The sequence below is a fragment of the Pseudopipra pipra genome, chromosome 18 (assembly GCF_036250125.1).
Source record: "Pseudopipra pipra isolate bDixPip1 chromosome 18, bDixPip1.hap1, whole genome shotgun sequence".
Taxonomy (NCBI): domain Eukaryota; kingdom Metazoa; phylum Chordata; class Aves; order Passeriformes; family Pipridae; genus Pseudopipra; species Pseudopipra pipra.
The window spans coordinates 13,503,433-13,526,056 of NC_087566.1; the positions used below are offsets into that span (position 1 = coordinate 13,503,433).

At 46.1% G+C, this 22,624-nt stretch overlaps 1 protein-coding gene across 19 annotated transcripts in view; it reads left to right on the forward strand.

The window, feature by feature from the left end:
- Positions 1-22,624, forward strand: part of FBRSL1 (fibrosin like 1) — a 508,094-nt gene that overhangs the window by 478,574 nt on the left and 6,896 nt on the right. For 10 of the 19 annotated variants that reach the window (XM_064675507.1, XM_064675513.1, XM_064675511.1 and 7 more), the window contains 10 exons: positions 2,840-3,236; positions 4,728-4,981; positions 9,213-9,448; positions 11,577-11,627; positions 12,541-12,636; positions 15,969-16,040; positions 16,609-16,647; positions 17,495-17,566; positions 18,842-18,974; positions 22,089-22,166. In XM_064675507.1, the coding sequence (XP_064531577.1) occupies positions 2,840-3,236; positions 4,728-4,981; positions 9,213-9,448; positions 11,577-11,627; positions 12,541-12,636; positions 15,969-16,040; positions 16,609-16,647; positions 17,495-17,566; positions 18,842-18,974; positions 22,089-22,166 (1,428 nt within the window). Of the gene's footprint in view, positions 1-2,839; positions 3,237-4,727; positions 4,982-8,960; positions 9,449-11,576; positions 11,628-12,540; positions 12,637-15,968; positions 16,041-16,608; positions 16,648-17,494; positions 17,567-18,841; positions 18,975-22,088; positions 22,167-22,624 lie in introns of all 19 variants that reach the window. The other 9 variants (XM_064675506.1, XM_064675512.1, XM_064675508.1 and 6 more) reach the window with 9 other exon arrangements.

A 22,624-nucleotide genomic window follows, 5' to 3' on the forward strand; every position in this document is an offset into this window, starting at 1 on the left:
GAAACTGCAGAGTTTGAGACCCTGATCAGAACGGGCAACATCTCTTGCTAAAATCATTAACTTTCTGAGGGATTCCAGGCAAGGTAGCTCAGAGACTTCCATGTGTGCATCACAGCCATCAGAAAGAGAAATGGCAAGTCACCAAAACACAGGGCTTTGCCCATTCCTGGGTGGTGGCTGAGAAGGCTTGGGGATTCCACTGGCTCAAATGTTTCTCCACCCTTGCCCATGAATTCCCACCATGTCTTTCCCTTCTCAGTGCTCCTGCTTTTGTGCAGCAGAAGGAGAGAAGATACTCACACTCGAGCCTGTGGCTTTTCTGGGAAAGGGGGAAAACAAGCATGTGGATATTTTCATTGTTGTCTTGAATGAAACACAAAAACATTGCAGTCCTGCAGCCTGAGAGACGGGAGTTGGCAGCAGAAATTAGTCATGTACCCCTAGAACTAACAAACACAACCAGGCTGGCTGGTCAATTCAGTCAGCAAGGGAGCCTGAGCTTTTGCTTTGAGAAAATTGCAAATGAGAACTAATACTGAAACCACAGGGAATCGATAGTTGTACATAAAACTGGTCAAACAGCTGCTTTTAATGTGGGACTTCATTGATTTGTTTTGGATCTAATTGACTTTTTACTCAACTAACTTTTGTGGTGCCAGTGTGTTTTGAATATACACCATTAGTCTACATTGCCCATAATTACCCAATATGAAGTTTAACTCTGTAGGAGGAGGCCTGTTGGGTAGAAAGAGCTAATGGGCTCTGAGGAAACCTCTGCTCTGGAATGAAACCCAGTTGCTTTTAATGGGTAGCTCCTGAAAAACAGTGGGATCTACAACTGGGAATACACTTTCTCCAAAAAGCAGTGTGGGGAGCCCTGGCTTGACTAGGCAATGACAATTTTTCAATTGTTAGTAATAAAATCTGAGGAACATTTACAAACATAGGTGACATTATAAAAAATAATGGTGCACAAGAGCGATGAGAATTTGATTCTAGAAATAAATTCTAAGTAGCACTGGAACCAAGTCTAGTTACATCTCACAACCAGGGTACCTGTGATGCATGAACTCATATTTGAAAAACAAATTCACTGAAATGAGAGTTAGCCTTATATTTATTGTAGAGAATAATGTAGGACCTCCAGACATTGTGTCAAACCTGTAAAGATGTATAAGGTGCTGTAAAGTACAGGGTTGATAGTAGTTCTTGCCAGCCAAAACACTGGTGTTTGGAAAGGCTTCTTTTCCTGTTATTTGTGGGTTTGAGGCCACAAGACCTCAGACATTTTCGACTGATAAATATGGTTCATATGTTTCCATTCGTCTTCTCATGTTCTGAATTTATACATATGTAGTGATGACTTGATTGATTGAGGGCTGAAGGAAATGGTGCTATGGTGAGAGTGCAAGCAGAGCCAGAAGCAGTGTGGGAAGCTGTCTTTTATCTCAGGGAAGGAGATGCCATCCCCACGTGGGCACTTTGGGTACAGAACACGAGCTAGTGTGCTGCAGGCTCTGATTCATCGCTGTCCTCCTCTCATCTGCCACGGGCACGAGGGTGCTCATGTCCTCAGAGCAGCACTGAGGGCGCTGGCCTTGCCTGGGCTGGTTCACAAACGCCTGGTCAGAGCATCTGCACGGCCAGAATTAGCTCGTGGTGTGTGTTGTGTGTTATTTCCACCTCCTACATCAGGAACTGGCTCAGTCCTTTGATGAGATGGGAAAGTTTCAAAGGTGGAATTTGTTTGTGAGGGTGTTGGGAGCATGTTAATGAGAGTGGGTAGCATCTCTCGCATGTCTGCAAGCCAGCAGAATGCAAACAGCCCCCAACACATTTTGGTGGGTCACAAAACCACGTATCCTAACAGTCAGAAGAGCTGTGTGTGCAGGGTGGGACGTGTGCATGTGAAACACATCCACAGCATCAGTTCTTGTAACCCTTGAAGAGCTTTTCTTGGATACACAGATTAGGTCAAAAAGGGAGTTACAGTGGGAGTTGAATTGCTTTCATGTTGGTCTTTTCAGTTGTCTTTGACCTTTTGGATACTGCTTGATCTGAAATATCTCTCCTTTCCTCCCTTTTCCCTTTCCAGCCTTTTAACCCTTTGGGCTGCTTTGTTTAACTTAATTATGAAAAACAGCAGTATTTGGCATCAGAGAAGGAGTAATTCCGTATGGAATTCCCACTGTGCATTTTACAAGGTCACAGTATTCCTGGTGTTTTGGCATGCCATGCTTACAGCGTGCACTGCTTAGGGTGAGCAGGACTACACTTGGGTGCTCACTGAACTTCCCACGCAGACATCCCAGGTAGTCTCCTCCCCAGAAGGCAGGTGGGGTTATCACTAATGATTAGTGCTTGGGTCAGTGTGTCATAGCTGGAGCTGAGCCTAAATGCAATGTGGGTTACCCTAAAAGAGTGTTGAGAAAGTGAAATGTCATAATGGTCAGGCTTGTGTTCATGAGTTCATTATCAGCCTTAAAACTTCATGGAGCAGGAAATACTGTAGCAGTAACCTGAGACATGTTCACACTCCTGCTGTACCCAACCTTGGGACTCGGAAGGAGTCACGGAGCTGGATGTTCTCTGTAGTATGCATTCATTTAATGACAGCTAAGTCTCTCACACACATGCTGAAAGTACTGTAGACTGGCCAGTCAAGGACAGCGGAAGGACAGACACAAACACACATCCATCTTGTGGCAGCAGTGCTCCCACGACGCTCCCACGAGCTCCAACATGACTTGTTTTTTCCCAGGCGTGTGTTCCACCGAGCAGGGAACGAAATGCAAACCTTTCATCGTGCGCTTTGTTCTCTTTCTCGTTGCTCCATCAGGTCCCACCTTGAATGACAAGCCAGAAGCGAAAGCAGCCAATGTCCCAAAGGTGTCTGGGCTAGAGCGGAGCCGGGAACTGAGCACCGACGTGCCCTTTGCCCTGCCCATCCCCAGCCCCCAGCCAGTAGCTGCCGTTGTGACTTCTACTTCCTCAGCGCCCACGTCAAGTGCCAGAGCAAGCCCGCTGTTGAAGAAGGAGCCAGTGATTTCAGCACCAGCACCACCAAGGCTCACGCCTCAGCCGCAGCCTCGGCCACAGTCACAACCTCAACCTCGGCCGCAGTCGCAGCCTCAGCTAATCCCTGACCTTCGGAGCCAGCCTCCGAGCCACATCCCTCCGCCTCTCAACTACCAAGTGCATCACCAGGTGGCCCACAACGGACTCAACAATATCAGGTAGGGGAAGGGACACTCGTGTCGTCCTCGTGCTGCTGCTGGGCTCGAGCTTGTTTCACGTGGGGTAGGAATAGGTGAGACGAGCGCTCGTCTGGGTGAGATGGTCCATGTTTGGATGTTGGGCTTTGTGGGCTCACTCCACAGGCTGGATTTTCCAGCAGTCATGGATCAGTGCATTTGAAACATGTGATAAATGCTCCTATTCTGGGAGAAAGGCATGTGTTCTTTTCAGTCCAGTTTCTACAGGAATTTTGCACTGTCTTGGGAGAGCTGGCCAATTCTCGCCTTAGAAATTTAGGTGGTTTCAGTTTGAGCAAAACACTCTTGTTTCATATTCAGAAGTACTTCCATTGAAGTACATGTGTTCTTAGTTATCAGTTTTTTTGGTTCACCAACATCAAAAGAGGGATACCTGGATTGGAGAATGCTGTGTCCCATCGAACATGGGCTGAGAAATCTGCTTCCATCTAACATGTCCAGATCTAACAGGAGGCTTAGCTCTGCTGTTTAAATTGCCTCCATCCAGTAAGTGGGATGGGCAAAAATGGTATGGATAAAACATTTCTAGAGAAAAGAGTTTAGTCAGTCAACTGGAACCTGTATAGTCTTTTTGCTGGTACAGAAAACATGCCTTGCTTCCCAAACAAGAGCTAAGCTTGTTTAAACAAGATGAGAAAAATGATTTAAAGCATAATATTTGGCTGCACAAAGGTCAGAATATGAATACAGAGAGCTGCCATTAATGTGTATTTCATAGTATCCTGCATACTTAAGGTCTGTTGTGGTTTTACCGTGTAAATGCCACCACAGTATAAATGGTGAATAATATTTCAAACTATTCAAGATCTCTCAGAGGTTTAGATTGGAACAAATAATCAGTATTGTGGGAATTACACAACTATTAACTACAGTGATAGTGTGTTTCAGCCCACAAAACTTAGATCATTTGCAGTGTAGTAATAATAATAGAAGATGTAAAATGCACATTATTATGAGAAAAACTCTTAGCATGGTGTGCCTTTACATGTTTGTGTGACTGCAGCTGCACACCAGATACAACGTGGTCCCAGAGTCAGTGGCACTGTGCAGCTCTGCACACCCAGAGCAACAGAAAAAGGGATCTGAATCATTGCATCACGTGATCTTAAGGACATCCATGGCCACTGCAAGGTCATCAGAGGCTAAAGAAAGGTGCAAAATCCAGCTACCTCTGTGGCCATCACCAGCATCTCAAAGGTAGCCACGAGGGCTGAAGCACCAGAGGAAACATCACTCCTGAGGGCCCCAGGCCTGTCCTGCTTCATTGGAGAAGTTCATTAAGATTCATTAACTGCCTCCATTGCCATTAAGACAAGCAAAAGCATAGCTTAGGGAGATGGGTGTTCATAGTTGTGGTGTTCCTGCCAGTGTGTTCTTACACTGTTTCAGTCTTGTATGGTAACATTCTCTGTCTCTCTCCCCCCTCTCCCTCCCATCTTTTTCTCTCTGCAGCCGGAGCAGCAGTGCTAGCAGTGCAACAAGCATCAGCCTCCCGAAACACCTTCCCCTGTCGCCCCAGATTCCTCCTCACCATTCCTCCGGCCCGGCTCTGCCCCTCTCCATCTCCAATCTTGCTACCTCGCACTTCTCTCTCAGATCGCAGACCCAGCACCAGCACCATCCGGCCATGTTCGCCACCCCACCCACGCTGCCACCTCCACCAGCGTTACCCACCAACAGCCTCGTGATACCAGGGCACCCTGCGGGTAGGTTCCCTTCTTCTGCCAGGGCTGATCTGCCGTGCATGCGCTGGAGGGTGTGGAGAGATGGGCTGGCTGGTGGGCAGGTACAACCCCGTGGCACAGAGCCCTCCGCGGGCAGCGAGCGCTGGGACTGGGGCAGCGCTCGTGAAACAGGTAGGACACCTGCACGTGCTTCACCAGATGAGGGATTGTAGACACAGCACTGTAGCTTCCTATAAGAAGTCTTCAGAACAAAAATTTAAAAAAGAAAAAGGTCCTTTTTAGGGTGTGAGTTGTGCAGTGTGGCATTCCAGTCATCAGGCATTTTTTAGATTAAGAGGGAACTGATGTGGAGTTTGCCATTCCCCCCTTCTCCTCTCTCCCCACTCTAATGAAAGCTGCTACTGTTGGAACTGATGTGAAAATACTGTTTCTAATTGTCCCAGACAGTTGTTGTAACTGAACACTTGAATCTGACTGAATCCCCTGCTCTGATCCTTCAACCAGCAGCACATCCTGCTGGCAGAGCAGGATCCTCTGCCTGCAGCAGCACCAGTGCTCTGTGTCCACGGCTCCATGGCCTTTCTGACTGAGTCAGGGGCAGCTCAGCTGACAAGCTCTGCTGTTCAACTCTCACAATCTTTGCATCCTTTTAAAAAGTTTCCTTTGTTCACCCTGGCCCCCATTATATTGTCACTTCTGCCCTGAACGCCCTGTTTATGGCTTATCCATTAGCCTACAGCTGTCCCTGGAAGAGACCCTGGCAGCTGGAGACTTCCCAGCAACTTTCACTTGCTGGGGCCTCCTTTTGATCTGGCATTTGACTCCACAACTAACTCAGCAGGGATTAAACAGGACAAGCATTTTGCAAAAAACGCACCCTGTGTTTCCTATGAAGTCAGTTAAAGGAATAAGGAAAGGGCAGATTTGCTGTGGAAAAATCTGATGGCCTTGCACCCACTTTTTTTTCTTCCAGTAGCTAAATAATGTCTCATTATTTATAACTGCTTCTTTAAGTGAAAGAAAAAACATGAATTGGTCCAAAGTGAGCTCTCAGAACCGTGATAGCCAAAAGTGCTGTGGGTTCCTAGCCAGAGGCAGGACCACATAGGCCAAAGCTGGCAGCTTTCACGGGCCCTGGCACCATCTAGAATTTCAACCACATGGCTGGGAAGATGTTGGCAACGCTGTGGGAGACCTATTCATTGCTTCCCCTGTTTAAGGCAAAGGACTACTGTGATGGAGACTTTGAAAGCATTGCAAAAGGAAATAGCAAAGCGCTCACTAAAAGCATGATATTGCAGTCACTGAAAGCAAGTATGTTTTCACCATTAACTTCAGGAGGTGCAAGATCAAGTGACCTATTCACATTCAGCAGCTTGCCAGGAAACAGTAACAGTCTTGCTCCTACTAAAAGGATTTCTCCTGCAATTTAAGTAGGAGAAGCCTAAGTTAGTGGAGGGAAAGGTCTGGGCGTCTAACCCTGCAGACAGTGAAATGCCTCTTGTCTGCACTATATGAAATGCCTGCAAAGTGGCACATCATAAAATCAATACAGAGTGCTGCAGAGCCAGGAGCTTCTGTTGTCATTCACATAAAAGTTTCTTAAAAGCAAACAATATTTCTGAGCAGCCCTGAAGAGCGAGACAGGAATGCGCTTCTGGTGGCATTTCTTCCCTTTGAAACCTAAAGCTAATACAAGTAACACAGGAGCAACCCTTGTGTGGGTTTCTGCCCTCTGCTCAAGGGCACCAAGGCTGCTCTGATGTAGGATACACGGAGGAAACAGTGGTCTGTGTCTCTTGTCTTCGGAATGCGAGGGCACCGTGAGCAGGACTGACGTTTTGGGGCCATGCCCGCCTCACGTGTGCACACAGAGCAGGGGTGTCTGGGCATCCAGAGGGCTGCTCAGGCTCTCTGCTCCTGGTTGTGTTGCTACATGACTGGACCTGATGGATGAGGCATCACTGGCAGATACAAGAACTTAGTTCTGACCCTGACATTGCTCAGAGCCCCACACAGAGCTGGGTTATTCCTTGGCCATCCCGTCCTTCCTATGAAGCAGCCACTCCTCCGAGTGCCACACCACTTCTCCAGACATCTCCAGGCCTTTCCTTTTGCTGACAGAGGCCAAAGCTGTGGTACAGGGCTATGGGCTGGAGCCAGCTGCAAATCTATCAGTCTGACTTCAAGTCTCTTAAAGAAATTGGATATCAGAGCACTTAGAACTGCCAACTCGCTTTTATCTCTCCCTCCAGAGAAGTGGATTATCTTGATGCTAAGAGAAGGATTCAGTTTCTTTAAGTCATGCCAGATTTAAATGCGTAAACACACGCACACATGAAATCATACTCATATTCTCTAAAGAGGTTAGGTTTTGGACCTAAGTGCTTTCAGCCTGTGGGGTTTTTTTCTTATTTGCTCAATCCAAGGAGAACCCATTATAGACTGTTTTGCTCCAGTGCCTTAGGCTCAGTATCACAAGTATATATACTTTCTGCTTTTGAATTATTATAATGATTGTAGCAGTACACAGTACCTACTCTTAGCAGTACATTTATTACTGAAAAGCAAATGACTTAGGCACCCAAAATTTGCTTTGAAATGTGACTTTCGATTGGATGTAGGCTTCTAAGTGGTAGTAGAGACCTTGAAGTTCCCCATCAGCGTGCCTGTTTTTAAAGATCTTAACCACATCACTTCAGAAAGTGATTGATTTAGACATTTCTAATGTTACTGTAAAAAATTGAACTTAAAGAAACCCCTGCAGAACATGAAATAAAACTTTAAAGTGCAGGTGTTCTTTTGCCCCTTTGTATTCAGAGCTGTAGTTTGAAAGGGGTGTTACACTGAAATAAGTGGATTCATGTAAATTCAGAAGCAAGTAGGTCAGTCAGGACTGGATGTATGTCATCCACAGCTTTGGGCACAGGTTGCTTTTTGCTTAGAAAATATATAACGTTAAATGCTGATCCCTGTTTGAAGTTCTTAGGCAAAGCCACAGATGGATTTAATTGATACCAGCAGACATTTTGGGCAAGTAGACAGTGGTCCTTATTGTCTTCAGTCACATAATTTCTAAAGTGCTGGTATCTTCCACTGCCCTAAACCACATTCACATTCAGTAGAAGTTTTTATTCCAGAGGAAGATGCTGAGAAGAGGCCACGTCATATGATGGAACATTTTGTTTCAGCAGTCATTGCAACCTTCATGACATCTTGAGCCAGTTCAATGTTTCTCCTCTTCCCACTGATTCCTCCTTTGTATTTTCTCACAGGAGAAAATCCTGGAGGCAATGACAAAAAATGAGAATTACAGCCTGTTAGAAATTGAGGAAAGGGCTGCTCGGTATTTAAGATCTCAAAAAACGCTTATTGCAAAGAAGGCCTCGATTTTGATGGATGTTTCTGGTCACTGTGTGCATGTCTTGGGGCTGAGGAGAGGGGGAGGATCTGTTGAGGAATGGCTGTCCAAGCAGGTAGTTTCCAGCCACCCAAATCCATGGTTACCTCACTTGTAGATCTTGTCAGAATTTTACCTCTTAAGTATGTATATTTAGAGGGCCTGAGATACACACATAACACACGTGTTAGGCCCAGCATCCATTACCAGTGTGTGTGTGTTTGCCTGTGGGTCTCCCCTCCGGCGGAAGCAGGTCAGTATGGCTCATTTCAGAGCGAGCTCTTGGCCTCCAGATGGGGCGAGGATCCCCAGCACCTCACTGGTGCGGGAAGGCCCGGCCACCGCGGCGTGAGACCGGAGCTCCGAGGGGTGATCACAGAGACCCTCAGTGCCGGGGAGGAGGAGGAGGAGGAGGAGGAGGAGTGTCCTGGGGCGGGGTGGGGCGGGGTGCGCGGGCGGGGCCGGGCGGAGGTCGCGCCCCGCGGTGTTTCCTGCCGTGCTGCCTCACGGCGTTCTCGTGTTTTCTGCTGTGCTGCCTCACGGTGTTCTCGTGTTTTGTTTTCTGCTGTGATGACTCATGGTGTTCTCTCTTGCCTTTAGATACCAGCCTGTTGATATCATTCAACCAACCAATCATGTATTGCCAGCCTCATTCGGGGATTCTGATTGGTACTTTGTCACAGGCATCTCTCTTACCTCCACCAATGAGTCCTCACGTAGAAAACCACCACAGCATGACCTGCAGAAACAGGGAATGCCAGGTGAATATTGACTCTTTCTCCTCCGTCTTTGTGGTACTCACAGGCCCACGGGCCTCTGTGTCTTTTTTTTTTCTCTCTCTCTCTCCTCTAGATCACGAACTGCTCAGGCAAGAGCTGAACAACCGGTTTTTGGTTCAGAGTTCGGACCGGGCCGCTGCCTCACTTGGCCCGGTGCCGCTGCTGAGAGCGGAGTTTCACCAGCACCAACACACGCATCAGCACCAACACACCCACCAGCACACATTCACTCCTTTTCCATCCAGCTTGCCCCAGACGCCGCTCATGCCGCCCTCTGCACCTCCCATGGTGCGTACCCCAGCCCAAAATGTGAGGATAAGTAGAGCATCTCTGGTCAAAAAGCCTAACCCGCTCTTGTCAAACAAAACCCAGCCCTCTTCATTTCAGCCAGGCGTGCTGTCCCCGCCCTTCAGCACTCCTGAAGGGACCTCCTTTCCATCCACAGCCTCCACACCAAGCCTCTGGGTCCCCCATGCTGCTACCCATGAGCAGATACAGCACCCACGAGACAAGTCCAGAGTCCCTTTAGTTTCCTTTTCGTGTGTCGTGGTGTGTATTTCTATTCCCCCTTTCCCAGAGCCAGCTGCCGTGACACACCAAAAGACACCAACAAGGATGCCACAAGATGGGTGGCTTCCAGTCCCAGACACAGTCCCCACAACTGCTCAGTGCAGGCAGACTGTGCTGGCTCACCTAGAGCTCTCACCACAGTGCAGCATCTCATCCAATACGAGTTTTGTCCCTCTTCCTCCTGATTTCTAATCTGTATTGATTTTGGCATTTTATTACTTGATTACATCAACAACCACTAATTTGTGTGTGGCTGGTTCTAGTGGGAGAGATCCTCCTGACGGTGTAATAAGTATTTTGTCACTGAATTTGCTTGTAACACAACAGGACTTTGCTGCAGCTGTTACAAAATTGTTAGAGATCTGCTACAAATGGATTTTGTCAGTACTTTAAAATGCACTCTTTCCCCATTTCTGGCAATTACTTTGTGAGATTGAAAGCATAAGATTTAGCTTTTTCCCCCCTCTCAGTTTCACACTGTGTCCAAAATGCAGAAATAACCCTGTTCTGCTAAGGCTGGCAAATGCCAGGAGCAACAGCCAAAGCAGCATTTGGGAAGAACTACCAAGGACTCAAGGAGCATAATGTTTCTCACTTTCCCACTGCTGACTGCCCGATGACATTCTTGGGTTGTAATCTGCTTAGCAGTGAGACAATTAAAAGCAATATCATCCACCCAAAATCCAGCCCCAGGTGTTTGCTCAATGTACTCATGTGTAAACACCTTCCCTTCTTTTCTTGGGCTGTGTAAAACAATCCTGAATCTTTTCTCAGAAGTCTCCTGTGTTATTTAAGAACTCTGATACCCGAGCCTGTGAACAGCTCCCTCCCTCCCACCCGTGCCCGTTGATGTCAGCCTTCAGACCAAAAACAACTTGCAAGGCTCTTTTGTTATATTTCACTCACATCTTCTTATATTCCACTAGATCAGGGCTGCTAATCCCAACACCAGAGAGGAGTGTTGAAATTTACAGCTGCATGTGTTTGGTAATTTATGGTATTTACACTGGAGGGGACATGGCTCCAGTAATAACTGTAATTAATGAAATTACAAATCTACTCTCCTGCACATAGAGGAGTGTGAAACAGCAGCTGACTTGCCAAATAAGCAGCTTTTCATGGGGTCCTACAGCTCCCTTCCCTGCCTTCTTTCCCGCTCCCTCCTCCCCAGCAGAATGTGCATACTGTTCAGAAATGCAATGTGTTTGTGCTTTGGTTTTGCTTCTGAGATGGTACAAGACAAATGGGGCACAGACTACACACATGGAGGTGGTAAAACCCCATGCTGGAATGGGAAAGGTTAGCAATCACCTTTTCTCTGGGGCACTCTCCCTTTTGCAGGGGAAGGGGAATATATCAAGATTTGTGCATCTAAAGCAATTAAGCCCTTTCCCAAACAATTTTGGTTCTTACAGGAACCCAGAAAAAGAGGAATTGGTATTGGCTGCCCCACAGTAGATGTTGGGGTCTAATGGAAAATGTTCCTCACCTGCTAGTCTGTGACCTAGTTCAGTGATCCAGGGGCAGATCCCAGATCTAGACCTGGAGCTGAACTTCCCCACATTTTGCTGTGCTGCAGGTGTCAGGACTGCTCTCTTCCCAGTGAAGGAAGCTCTTCATGCAGTGCCTGAGACAGGGTTCTGCAGTGAGCCTTGGCAGCACCCAGTGAGACCCAGGGGCTCCTCTGTTAGCTTTGGGAAATCAGTGAGCTCCCCGATGAGCGAGTGTGGAATAACCAGTCAGTTCTGCTCTGTTCAATGCTGTGCACACGGGCCATGATTATTTGTCTGTGTTGAAATGCTGATGTGTCTGCTACTGCCAAAACCAAACTCACCTCTTTTCTGTTTTTTTTCTCTTTTCTTTCCAGTTTGACAAGTACGCTCCCAAATTAGACAACCCCTACTTTCGACATTCCAACGTGAGTGCCCACCTTTCCAGTTGGTTTCTTTGTTAGTGGTTCTGCTTGCTCTTCTTTTGCTTGTTTTCAGTTGATGAGTCCTGTTTTGGTTCATTCATTCCTAAAGCTCTTTTTTCCCCGTCTTGATTTTTATCTTTTTAAGGTACGAAATTTCCTTTGGGCTTTTTTAATTTTTTTTTTAAATCTCTTGTCTACTGCAATTTTGCTGCTGTGGCTCTGTATGGCTGTGCCTGGGATGGCAGGGAATGCGCAGGAATTGCTCAATCAGTGGTCATTGCAGTATCTTTGCAGCTGGTGCTTCTCCCAGTGCAGCAGCCCGGAGTGCATGGCTCTTTCACAAGGTTTTGCTCAGGTCACAGGAGTAAGTCAGACTGGTGGTTTCTTCCTGGTGCTCCCCACTGCTCCAAAGCACAAAAACTACATGTTTTGGGACTTGTAAAACTGCTGTATGTGCTCAGGAGAGGCCTAAGCAAAATTTAACCCAGCCTACACAACTACAAGGTGGTGTGCATGTTGCCTGTGGTTAGAGTGCAGTGCAGCATCTTGTGGTTCTTTTTTGCTTTGAAAATTAAAGCAAGTCACATTTCAAAACAGGATCAATTTGTTTGCAACTGCAGAAAAATGCAAAGTTAACGAAAAGGGAACATAAACCCCAAATTATGCTCTGTGCTTCCTGCAATAGTCCACAATTTCTAAAGGCACACTCGTTCAGCACTATCTAGAAAATTCATCAGATGAGTGCATTTTCCAAGTTTTGGCTTTGCTCTGAAAAATTTTGAAAGCAAATTTAGCGTGTATTTTCACTGTGGCACTTGCTCAGCACAGTACTATTTTTGTATGTGCCAGGCTTGGCACCTACCTCCATTATTGTTCAAGTCATCCTGTGACATAAGCATCTCTTTTTCTTTTGTAGTTCTTTCCAACCTATCCTCCAGCAATGCCTGGAATGCCACCCATGCTTCCACATTCAGGTCCCTTTGGGTCACTTCAGGGAGCATTTCAACCGAAGGTACAAACTTCTTCTTCTGAAGGCTTTGTTCTTTTGCTGGGAGAGAAACTGTGTTCAGAGTGGTGTCTCTGGTGATTTTGTAGCACATGATTTAACCCGCAGAAACACAGCCCAGGGTTGGAAGCAATCACCCCACAGAACTGGGAGCATCCTCTGCACAAAGCAGCCAACACTTTAGCAGAAATTTTCTCTTGGCACTACAGATCCTTCCTTGGAAAAGGATATAGTGGTTCACTTGGGAGGTCAGCTGAAACTGGAGGAGAAGCACACAGTCAAGTGCATTATTTGATTGAAACATTTACAGCTCATAATAGACCGATGAGTCCCAAATCATTTTATAAATCTAATGGTCTGAGATTGCAAAAGATAAACTGTGTTTATTCCCAGAAAAAAAGCAATGAGAATTTGACTACGTAAGTGTGGGAACAATAGGGAGAGACTGCTCTAAATGGGTAGAGCAATTTGAAGGAGCTGAATTTTTATTCCCAGCTCCAACACTGTCTGACCTTGGGCAAGTCGCTTAAACCTTCTGTTCCTCAGCTTCCTCATCTATAAAGTTATCTTGCAGTGGGTTTTATAAGGGTTGATTAATGCCTGCAAGCTTCTTTGAGATAATGTGTTTGAAAGGTGCATTGCAGCTGTAACATGTCATTACAACTAGCACTGATTGGCATTTGGAAATGTTGCCATGATAACCCCCATTTTTGGCGAATTCTGTGGTGTGCACTGCTTTTTTTCCCCCTCCCAGACATGTTCTTTTTATTAACTATTTATAAATGTGCGGAACTGTTAAATCTCTCCAAACAAGGAAAAAACGGGCTTTATCTGCACAGTATTTGTTTGAAAATGAAGCACTTACTTCCTTTGTCAGGTGACATGTTTAGCTTCCTCACATGCTGTGATTTTAGAGATTTCTTATCTTGGACTGCATTTCCATAGAGCTCTGCTGCTGTGTTAGAAGGCTTGAAGGACCAGCACAGTAGCCAGGCCACTCCTGTTTGCATTTGGAAGGTGGTTTCCATAACCATGCCAGGCAGGTCTGTGGGATGTGCTTCCCTCAGCAGTCTCCCTGATGTCAGTGCAAGTCAGTAATTAGCAACTGCTGCAAATAAGGCTTCTTACAACCTCTCCCCTTAACTTAATGTTTTTAATGGAAGCTGGAGCATTTCCTCAGTGCCACCGAATGGGAGTTCTGTGTGTAGTGGCCACAGGCCTAGAAAAGGATCAGTTCATCAAAGCAGAGAGAGGAAGAGGGACAGAACACATCCATCCTTTGATGGAGTTTGTCTACCAGTGTTAATTGTTGTTATTCTTGCAAGGGATGCCAGGGAATCCCTACAGACCCCGAGTTGTCAGGGTGTGAACTCGATCTTCCAAGAAAAGGAGTTGCACAAATAAGGTGGAAGTGCCAAATTCTGCTAGCAGGCAGCTAGGGCTGTGTTTTGCCATAAGGCTGCTTCCTCTTGATGAGGAGCTGCTGGTACACCGATGGCATGGTCTTCTGCTCTCCATCTTCATTACAGAGCTGCTCAGATTCCACCTCCCTGTAAAATACCATTAGGCCAAGGAGAAGCAGTTAACATAGCAAGAAAGGAAAAGTGAGCACAGACCCTTTACATTTTTAAGCAGTTCCTAGTGCTGTGTTATAACTAGCTTTTCACTCATTTTAATGATAGATACATCCAACATTTGCTAGCTTGAGTTTAAGCAGTGCAAGGTCACACTCTGGTGCTGTGGTTAATCACTGACATCACTTGATCTCTGGACTGTGTATTTACATACAATCTAACATTTGAAAAAGAGAGGGATAGCTTAAAAAGTGGATCTGCCACTTTGGCACATTATTTTACAGTTTCCTAGAGGAGACAGAGCTCAACTGCTAGGCAGAGCCACTCCAGTTATTGTTACTGCATCTTTTTTCCATGCTCTCTCCCTCCCAAGCTGTTTGACTAAAGCCTTCCTGATCACTGCAGACCTGATGACTTGGTTTTGGCACGCTGAGTCCTGCACTTCTCGCTTTCCAAAGCAGAGGTCTTGGTTTTGTTTTTCCCCTTCCCGTGTCCGTTGCCTACAGCTGTGCAAGTCCACTGCACATAAATCCAGGCTGACGGTGAACTTCTCAGTGAGTTTCCCAAAGGCCATTTCTCACGAGCTAAGAACTTGAAAAGGTCAGAAGTATTCCGTTTACTTTGCTGGAGGAAGCATTCACGTCTTTCTCCGGGGGACAAAGGGACAGGATGACACCGTGCTATTAACATGTTGTGATCTTAAAGCTCTTGCCTGTTTGATAGCTGTAACTTATTTGCCACCTTATATATACCTCAGCTGTCAGAGAGGCCCTGAGAGCTCAGCTCTGCCTGGGGAGTGCATTGACTTACCTACACACACACACGAGAATTCTGTTCTTAATGAGTCTGGAAGTTACCAGCCTTAGACAAATGAAAACCTGTCTTCCCTCCCACGCCCATGATTATACTCATGCCTTGCACTGTTTGAAATCTACTATAATTTGACCTAAAATGTGAGCAGAGTAATCTCCTGGGGGATGAGGTTTAACCCTCCACACTCAGCTGTGTGGAGGCACCAGGTGCAGGAGCTCTGGGAGTGGGAGATGGATGAATGCCAGGGGGAGAAGATAAATGAGTTCTTGGGGATCATCTAGGACAGGGCAACAGGTGGGATCTGGAGGAGGAGGAACAGGGATTCGTTCAATGAGGTGTTTAATTCTCGCTGGAAAATGATGGGATAAACAATGCAAAGCTATAAAAGACCCACAAGCACCTTCTAAGGTTTCTCATTTTGCCTTGTCCAAGCAAATAGATGGGCTGTTGCTGGTTTAGGCATTGTGTTACCTGGCCCGAGTCAGAGAGGGGCCATGGTCCAGTGGGTGGAATATTCATGGGACTAGGATGCTCGAGTTGTTCTGTTCCTGACTGCTGTACTGGTTGCTGCCTGACACATGGAGGGAGGCAGGCCACCTCTCTCATCCTCTCTCCTACCTCCTGTCTGTTTTGTCTAAAGAATAAGCTTCTGGGGCAGGGACTGTCTCTTCCCATGCACTTGCACACTGCATAGCACAATGGGGTGTGATTTCAGTGGGGCTTAGGGGTGCTACTGGAATACTGTTGCTGCTGCTCAATAATATCAGATGACATGGTGGTTAAATGCTGTTGGCTGTCAGTAAGAGATAACATTTAGCACTAATGTAGCAACATGCGTGCTCAGAGCACAGTGCAAACATGGCCTAATTAATGCTGTTAACATCAGATAGAGATGTTAAATGTACTGCTGGTGTGATACAGTATTATTCACGCTCTATTCTTGTCTTTCAGACTTCAAACCCTATTGATGTAGCAGGTAGACCAGGCACAGTCCACCATACGCTGCTGCAGAAGACTCCAGGGGTAGGCAACAATATATAACCTTCATTTCAGCTTATCTGGATTTACAGTAAACATAGGGATTGCTCATAAGAAAAGGGAGGGCAAGCTGGTGAGCAAATTGGCCTCTAGACTGGGAACATGCAGTCAGGACAGAAGTTTCTTTTTCTGGTGAGACAGTAGCCTCCACCAGTCATAAATTCAAAGGGATGTATTGGCTTCTTTAAACAAAGTCACAGGGAAATGGGGCAGGAAACCCCTTCAATATCTTTTCCCCTAAGCACTGCTTGGAGAGTAGTTTTATGTGCTCCATTTCAGAACGATTACAAGGTTCAGAAAAGCACTGGCACTGTTCAGTTGCTGGCATGAAGCTGCTTTGTTTATCATAAAATTCTGCTGAGTTTGGTTCAAGGAATGAAAGAGAAGTTTTAAGCCTTCTTTAAGCCTTTTGGGTTTCCCATGTCACAGGGGACTTCTGTGGAACATTGCTTTCTAAATGCTTTTACTTGTTCAGAGGAAGGAAGTTCCCCACCTTTCTGTACATTGGCTAGTTTTAGAAAGACTGATTGTTTTATTTCTGCTTTTTCCATAGGTGTCAGACCCTTATAGGCCTCCAGTAAGAGTAAGTAAGGTTTGTGGGGGATTTTATATACATATTTATACACAGATGCTTTGAGTATTGTGCATGTGCTTTTGAAATTTCACATGTCCAGTAGAAAATTTCACGCTAATCTTTCACTTAAAGCAAAATGTCATCGTTAGCTCTTCGCTGCTTCTGATTAATAACGTTTAGGTTGAATCCCAGCCTTATTTTGCATCTATTTATGTGCATTAATAGTTCACGGTATGAAATAAGGGTCACAGAAATAAATGACTGTGCCATGGGCAGACATTCACCAGTGAGCAGATTCATGGTGGCTTAGGTCAACGTGCCTCTGATGTTCCACATAAACACCCTACAGTGAGCACCACAGCTCAGCAGAAAACAGTGACTTGTTCAGCTGTGGCACTGCTCATCCTGGTGATTGTTTGTCTGAACCCTTTTCCTCCCCAAAAGCAAGTAGCCATAATAACCACGCATGACTTAGCCTGCAGTGCAGCAGGGATGAATGAACAGGGCTCTTTTCAGAAGCAGAACTGTGAACTATTAGTTGCTTTCTCTTAAGCATGGCATAGTGTTCTTTGCTGCCATTCATTTCAGTTCATGATGTGGGGAGCGCAAGTAGGAAAGAACAAGGCAGGGATCTCAGATGTCCATGAGATGAGGAAGATAGCCCACATTCTTCCTGTTTCCTTCTTAATTTAAACATCATCTGCTGCAGTGCAGAAGAAGATGTTGATCACCCATTGTGCCGTTTCAGTAATCAGCCTTTCTCATTGCTTAGCTGCCTGGTTGACAGTGAGGGAAATGAAATGTTCTGTCTGATGTAGATTGCTAACGTATAAATTAATCTAAATTCTTGTGCTTTCCATTGCAGAAACCCGGGAAGTGGTGTGCGGTTCACGTACAGATCGCCTGGCAGATCTACCATCACCAGCAAAAGATGAAGGTAATTCAGACAGTCTCTGGAACAAAGCCAAGTCTTTTAGCTTACAGATTGTATTTTAGTGAGTAATGGGCAGGAAACAGTTACTGTGGTGATTCTCAAGCTTGTATCGATTAGCTAATACTTACACTCTTTTAACATTTATTGTAGCAACCATAAAGTTTATATAAGGGCAAAGGAGCTGGGTTGAAGGGTGACAGAATGAGCAGTAGATACGAAGTGCACGGCCAGAAAGAGACAAAGAAAGTGAGGGAGAGAGTAATATTTCCCCAAGTCCATCTTTTTTACAAAGCACACACGTTTAATGTCATTTCCCTTCTGTACCAGTACCTCCCGTGGAGGAGGTAATGAAATGGCTGATACAGTGAAGAACACATTAACAAAGAACAGAGCAGGGGAGGAGATTGATGGCTCCAGTGTTAGAGGTTGTGGGGCTTCCTGCACTGCTGTGATGTTGGGCAGAGGGAGGGGGTTAAAATTCAAGAGGTCACAGGACACAGGTACATTGGTGTGCTGTTACAGGCTCCTGAGGCAGGAGGAGTAGCTGATAAGGGAGTTTGTGTAGGTTTTATTTTTTCATAGCCCCTGCTGTAGTTTTTTTGTCCCATTAATGAAGACTACTCAGTGCTTAAGTAGGTGCACTGTCAGCAGTGCCTCTGCAAGTGGGGTATGTCCGTGTATTTTTATAACCAAATATATAATCTTTAGGCTATTGAGAGACTTGTGTGACTTAGGTGCAGTCCTGGCCGTGCTCACTTCTACGGGGCAAGGATAAAAATAGCCTCTGGAGGACCTCATGGCTTTCTTTCTCCTTTGCCCCTTGCCTGCATACTGAGCTGTACTAGCTGCAGGAAGGGCACAGCGTGGGCACGTCTCTCTCTTTCAAACTGGAGAAGCAAAACAGACGAGTCCATCACCCAGCTCTCCAGACTCGTGTCGGCAGCTTTCTGCCCGCAGAGCAATTTTTGTCAGGCTGAGAGCACCGACTGATCCTGGGGTGCAGAACACTTGGTGTATCATGTTCTGTGCTCCAGTGTGTGCTGAGGGGCTGGGATCACTTCAGACCTTATCCGTGTGGATGGGGCCGGCAGCTGAGAGGCTGCGGAGCGAAATGGCCCCACAGATGCTGTCAGAGCACGGCTGTGTGACCCCAGACACGGCTGTCACTCTCACTAACTCTCCCTGGCAGGGCCAAGGAGGAGTGAGCCTTAACTCCCTCTCTTTTTCTCCCATAAAAAAGGAAGTGTGTAACGAGATTGTTTTTATATTGTTTGACAGCAAATGCAGCTGGATCCCCACAAGCTAGAGATAGGTGGTAAACTTGACCTGTTCAGCAGACCTCCCGCCCCTGGAGTGTTTCCAGGCTTCCATTACCCACAAGATCTTGCCAGGCCTCTGTTTTCTACCACAGGTAAGGGAAGATCATTACTTGTTGAAAAAAAATACCCAACAAACAGTCAGTATATGTCATGTGTGTCCCTACAGCTACACATGCCTCAAAAATAGGAGCAGGCAAGGTTGGTTCAGAGGGGTGTGGACACTCTGGCCACCGCTGTGACCAGAGCTCTGCCACCACCTCCAGTGCAGGATCCTCTGCACATCACTGAGCTGCAGCACTTGGCTTACATTCATGTCTGTGCAGCTGGTTCTTATGTGCCTGATTAATAGGCTATGGAGTGATTTTTAGAAGCGATTTTGACAAAACACTTGAAAATGTTTCCATTGCACAGGATTGGAAGTGGCCCCAGTCTCTTTCTTGCTTTTATATTTGCCATGTTCTTCTCAGCTCCTCCACTCACCAAGTTTCTGTTTGTTTTCTGAAAACAAGGGGTTTTTTGTAAAAGGAAAACTTCAATAACAGCATTGAAAATATCACAGAAGGTGTATTTGTGAAGTGTTTGGTTTTTAAATAGAAAATTCCCCTATGTGTTACAAAGTCCAGCAAACTCTAGGGCTTAAAATGGTATATATTGAATTTTAAAAAAAACCAAAACACCAGAGAATTAAATAGAGTTCACAGTGATCAGTTGCTTTCCAATCTGTTGGAGAAGTAATTACAATTATGCAGTTACCAAAGGGCAGTAAGCTTCACTGTGCTTTTCTCACTGGCTCTGACCATGGGAGGCTGCAACTCTGACATTCTGGTTTAGGAGGTCACTGTGGATTCACTTGGATATCTGTCTACCAAATGCCAAGTGTTGATTTCATTCTGTTCTCAGGCTTAACTATCCCCCTCGACTTCTTTATTTTTTTTTCTTGCTTGACATGCTAAAGTCTGTGTTCTGAATGAGCTGTATCAGTTGATGAGATGTAACTTAGCTCTTTATGTATGTAATTTATTGGCAAATAATGACATTTTCTTCCCTAGTGCTACTCTGGTTTTATGATGCAGTATTGCACAATCACCGTGAGTGCAGACATGGTCATATGCAGCCTTGGTTCAAGCTGTTGAGATGAATGAGGTTAGAATTCTGTCCCAAACATGACAGGAAAGCAACAGAGGAGGATCAAACTGAAATTTCTGTGAGAACTGAGTTTCAAATACAGATGTCAGATAGCTGTCGGGAGCTCCACCAATGCTTCAGTCTGTCTTTCTGCTCTGTCTTTGCATGGAAATTCTTAAGCATCAAATGCACATTTCTAGGAGGCATAATCAGTGCTGGTGCCAGCTCTACATCCTAGGGTGCTACGCTGTATTTTGGTCTCTATAAAGGTAGTTTGATAGTACGGGTCCAAGATATTTATTGCACCTACTTGGATGCATAAGCACAGCTTATTTACAAACCCCTGGCTGTTTTCTCATGGCAGGTGCATCCTTATCACTGTCCTCAGTCTGTCCTGTGTTGTCATTACAAGGACCTTATTTCATGCCTGGTTTTGCTACTCTGGGCAGAGTTTACCCCGACAGGCAGAAAACCACCAGTCCAGTTGGTATCTGGAATTTTTTCTCTTAAAAGATGCAAGCTTTTCATTCACAAAAGCAAGAGGGGAAGTAGCATGGAAGAGAAACATTAGAGAAAGCAAATTAATAGAAAACTTTCACTAGAGATAAACAACCTTACAGCAACTTGTCCGTGAGCGTATTAATCACAAGAGCCATCACACGGTAAATCTGGGTAAAGAGCACTATCAACGTGAGCAAACACTGCAGCTGTAATAGAGAGATGAATAAATCTTTTACTCTGCAATATCCGAGGCATTCTTTTCACCTTATCGAGCACGTGTGCAGTTGGTGTGAATCATTGGTTCTGCTGCATTGCCTGGTTACTGTGGGAGACATAAGTTATCTTAGGGCCACCTGTCTCCAGGACGGATGTTGGGCTGCCTGGCAGACGCTACATTTAATAACTGCCTGACAGCCTGCAGTGCTGCTCCCGGCTTCCTCCAGAGGATTTTTTATTATCAGCCCATGTAGTTGAGTTTGTAAGCCGTCTCCTTTGAAGAAATCTCCCATCCATTATACACCTTCTGAAATCTTAAAGGATTAGAAAGATGACAGTCTCCATCCGTCTTGAAGCACTGGAGCAGTCAGAATGTTTATAGATAGGTACTAGATAGGCCTCGTTGCTGGGGTCTCTCTTAAGTTTCCTCAACTCATTTTCTGGCTGCTTAGGTTTGAGGTGCCCAAGCTGGTGAGGGACACAGAGCTCTGTCTCCTTCTCCAGTTTCATAGCCTGCTCATGTTCTGGACACGTGGCTGCTCATGTTTGCTAGATTTTACCTGTTATTCTTCCCAGTATTAAGGGAAGTTAACTTTTTACCAACAAAGTATATGAGACAAGCACTATAAAGCTTTATGTAGACATTGGGCTATTTTGCACATGACTTAACATGTCCTCTGGAAAACACTGCTTCTGCCATTATGTGGAATTACTAGTTTCTAACAAAATGAGACAGTTAGTGCACAGGTATGGCAGGTCTTGATTTCTGCGAGGGAGGCAGAAGTTGTGTTTGCATCCAGGCAGCATCTGAAGGTTTGCTCAGCAGTGGTGTTCCTTTCCCACGAGGAAGCACAGCACCGTGGCAATGAGCAGTGTCTGGGAAAGGGGAAAAAATACCACAGGGGGAGCCTGTGGATGCAGAGACAGATGTGAGAGCGTGGATGGAGCTCCCATGGGAGAGGCATGATTGATGTTCCCTGCGTGCCTGTCATTAACTGGTGTTTCATATAGACTCTAATCAGTCACTTCCAAGCATCTTCTGTCTGGGCCCATAACCTGAGGTGACCCTTTTTAATGTAAACACAGAGTAGCTGAAAATGTCAGACAAAGAGATTCACTTCCTCCTTACTACAGGTGAGCAGCAGCACTCAGTGCAAGGTCTCCTCCTGCCTCCTACTGCCCACGGGCTCCTCCATGGGGCTCTTGGAGAAATCCTACCTGTTGCTTGCTCAGCTGGTGTTTGGGGTCTTCCTCTGCCTTTGCTGTGTTTAAATCTGACCGTTGCATCCAGTTCCTGAATGTCAGGACCTCTGTGTGTGCGAGGAGATTTGCCCCTGAACTAAAAAGGGACCTTGTTCTCACAGGTGCGACACATCCAGCCACCACCCCTTTTGGTCCTTCCCCTCACCACAGCAGTTTCCTGCCTACCAACCACTTGGCAGGTAAGTGTAAGTAAACCCTGCCTTCACCTCTGTACCTCTGACCCATTCCTGGCTCTCCAGCGTGGTCCTGCACTGTAGCACTGCGGGAGGGAAGGGCTTAGACTGCCTCAGGATCCAGAAGCTGGCCAGCTCCTCACCCCTGCCAGCTCCCAGCACATCCCCCTGCTCTCCCCCAGAGGAGAGGGGCAGGATTGGCAGACCTTCTCCTGCAAGAGAAGAGGGCATTGCAGAGCAGTCACCTCTGTCACTGCTGGGGCACTGCACAGCAGCCAAAATGGGAGCTGCAGAGCCCTTCTGTGCTGCTGAATATGCCCAAGGAAATGGGGGAAATTTATGCAAAGGTACCTCAGACAAGCTGCAGCCTCAGCTGGGCTCCTCCCCTACCATTTCCCACCGATGAAAGTTCTTGGCTATGCTCTTTAAAAGAGTTCAGGGAACAGTTCCTGGCAAATAGCTGT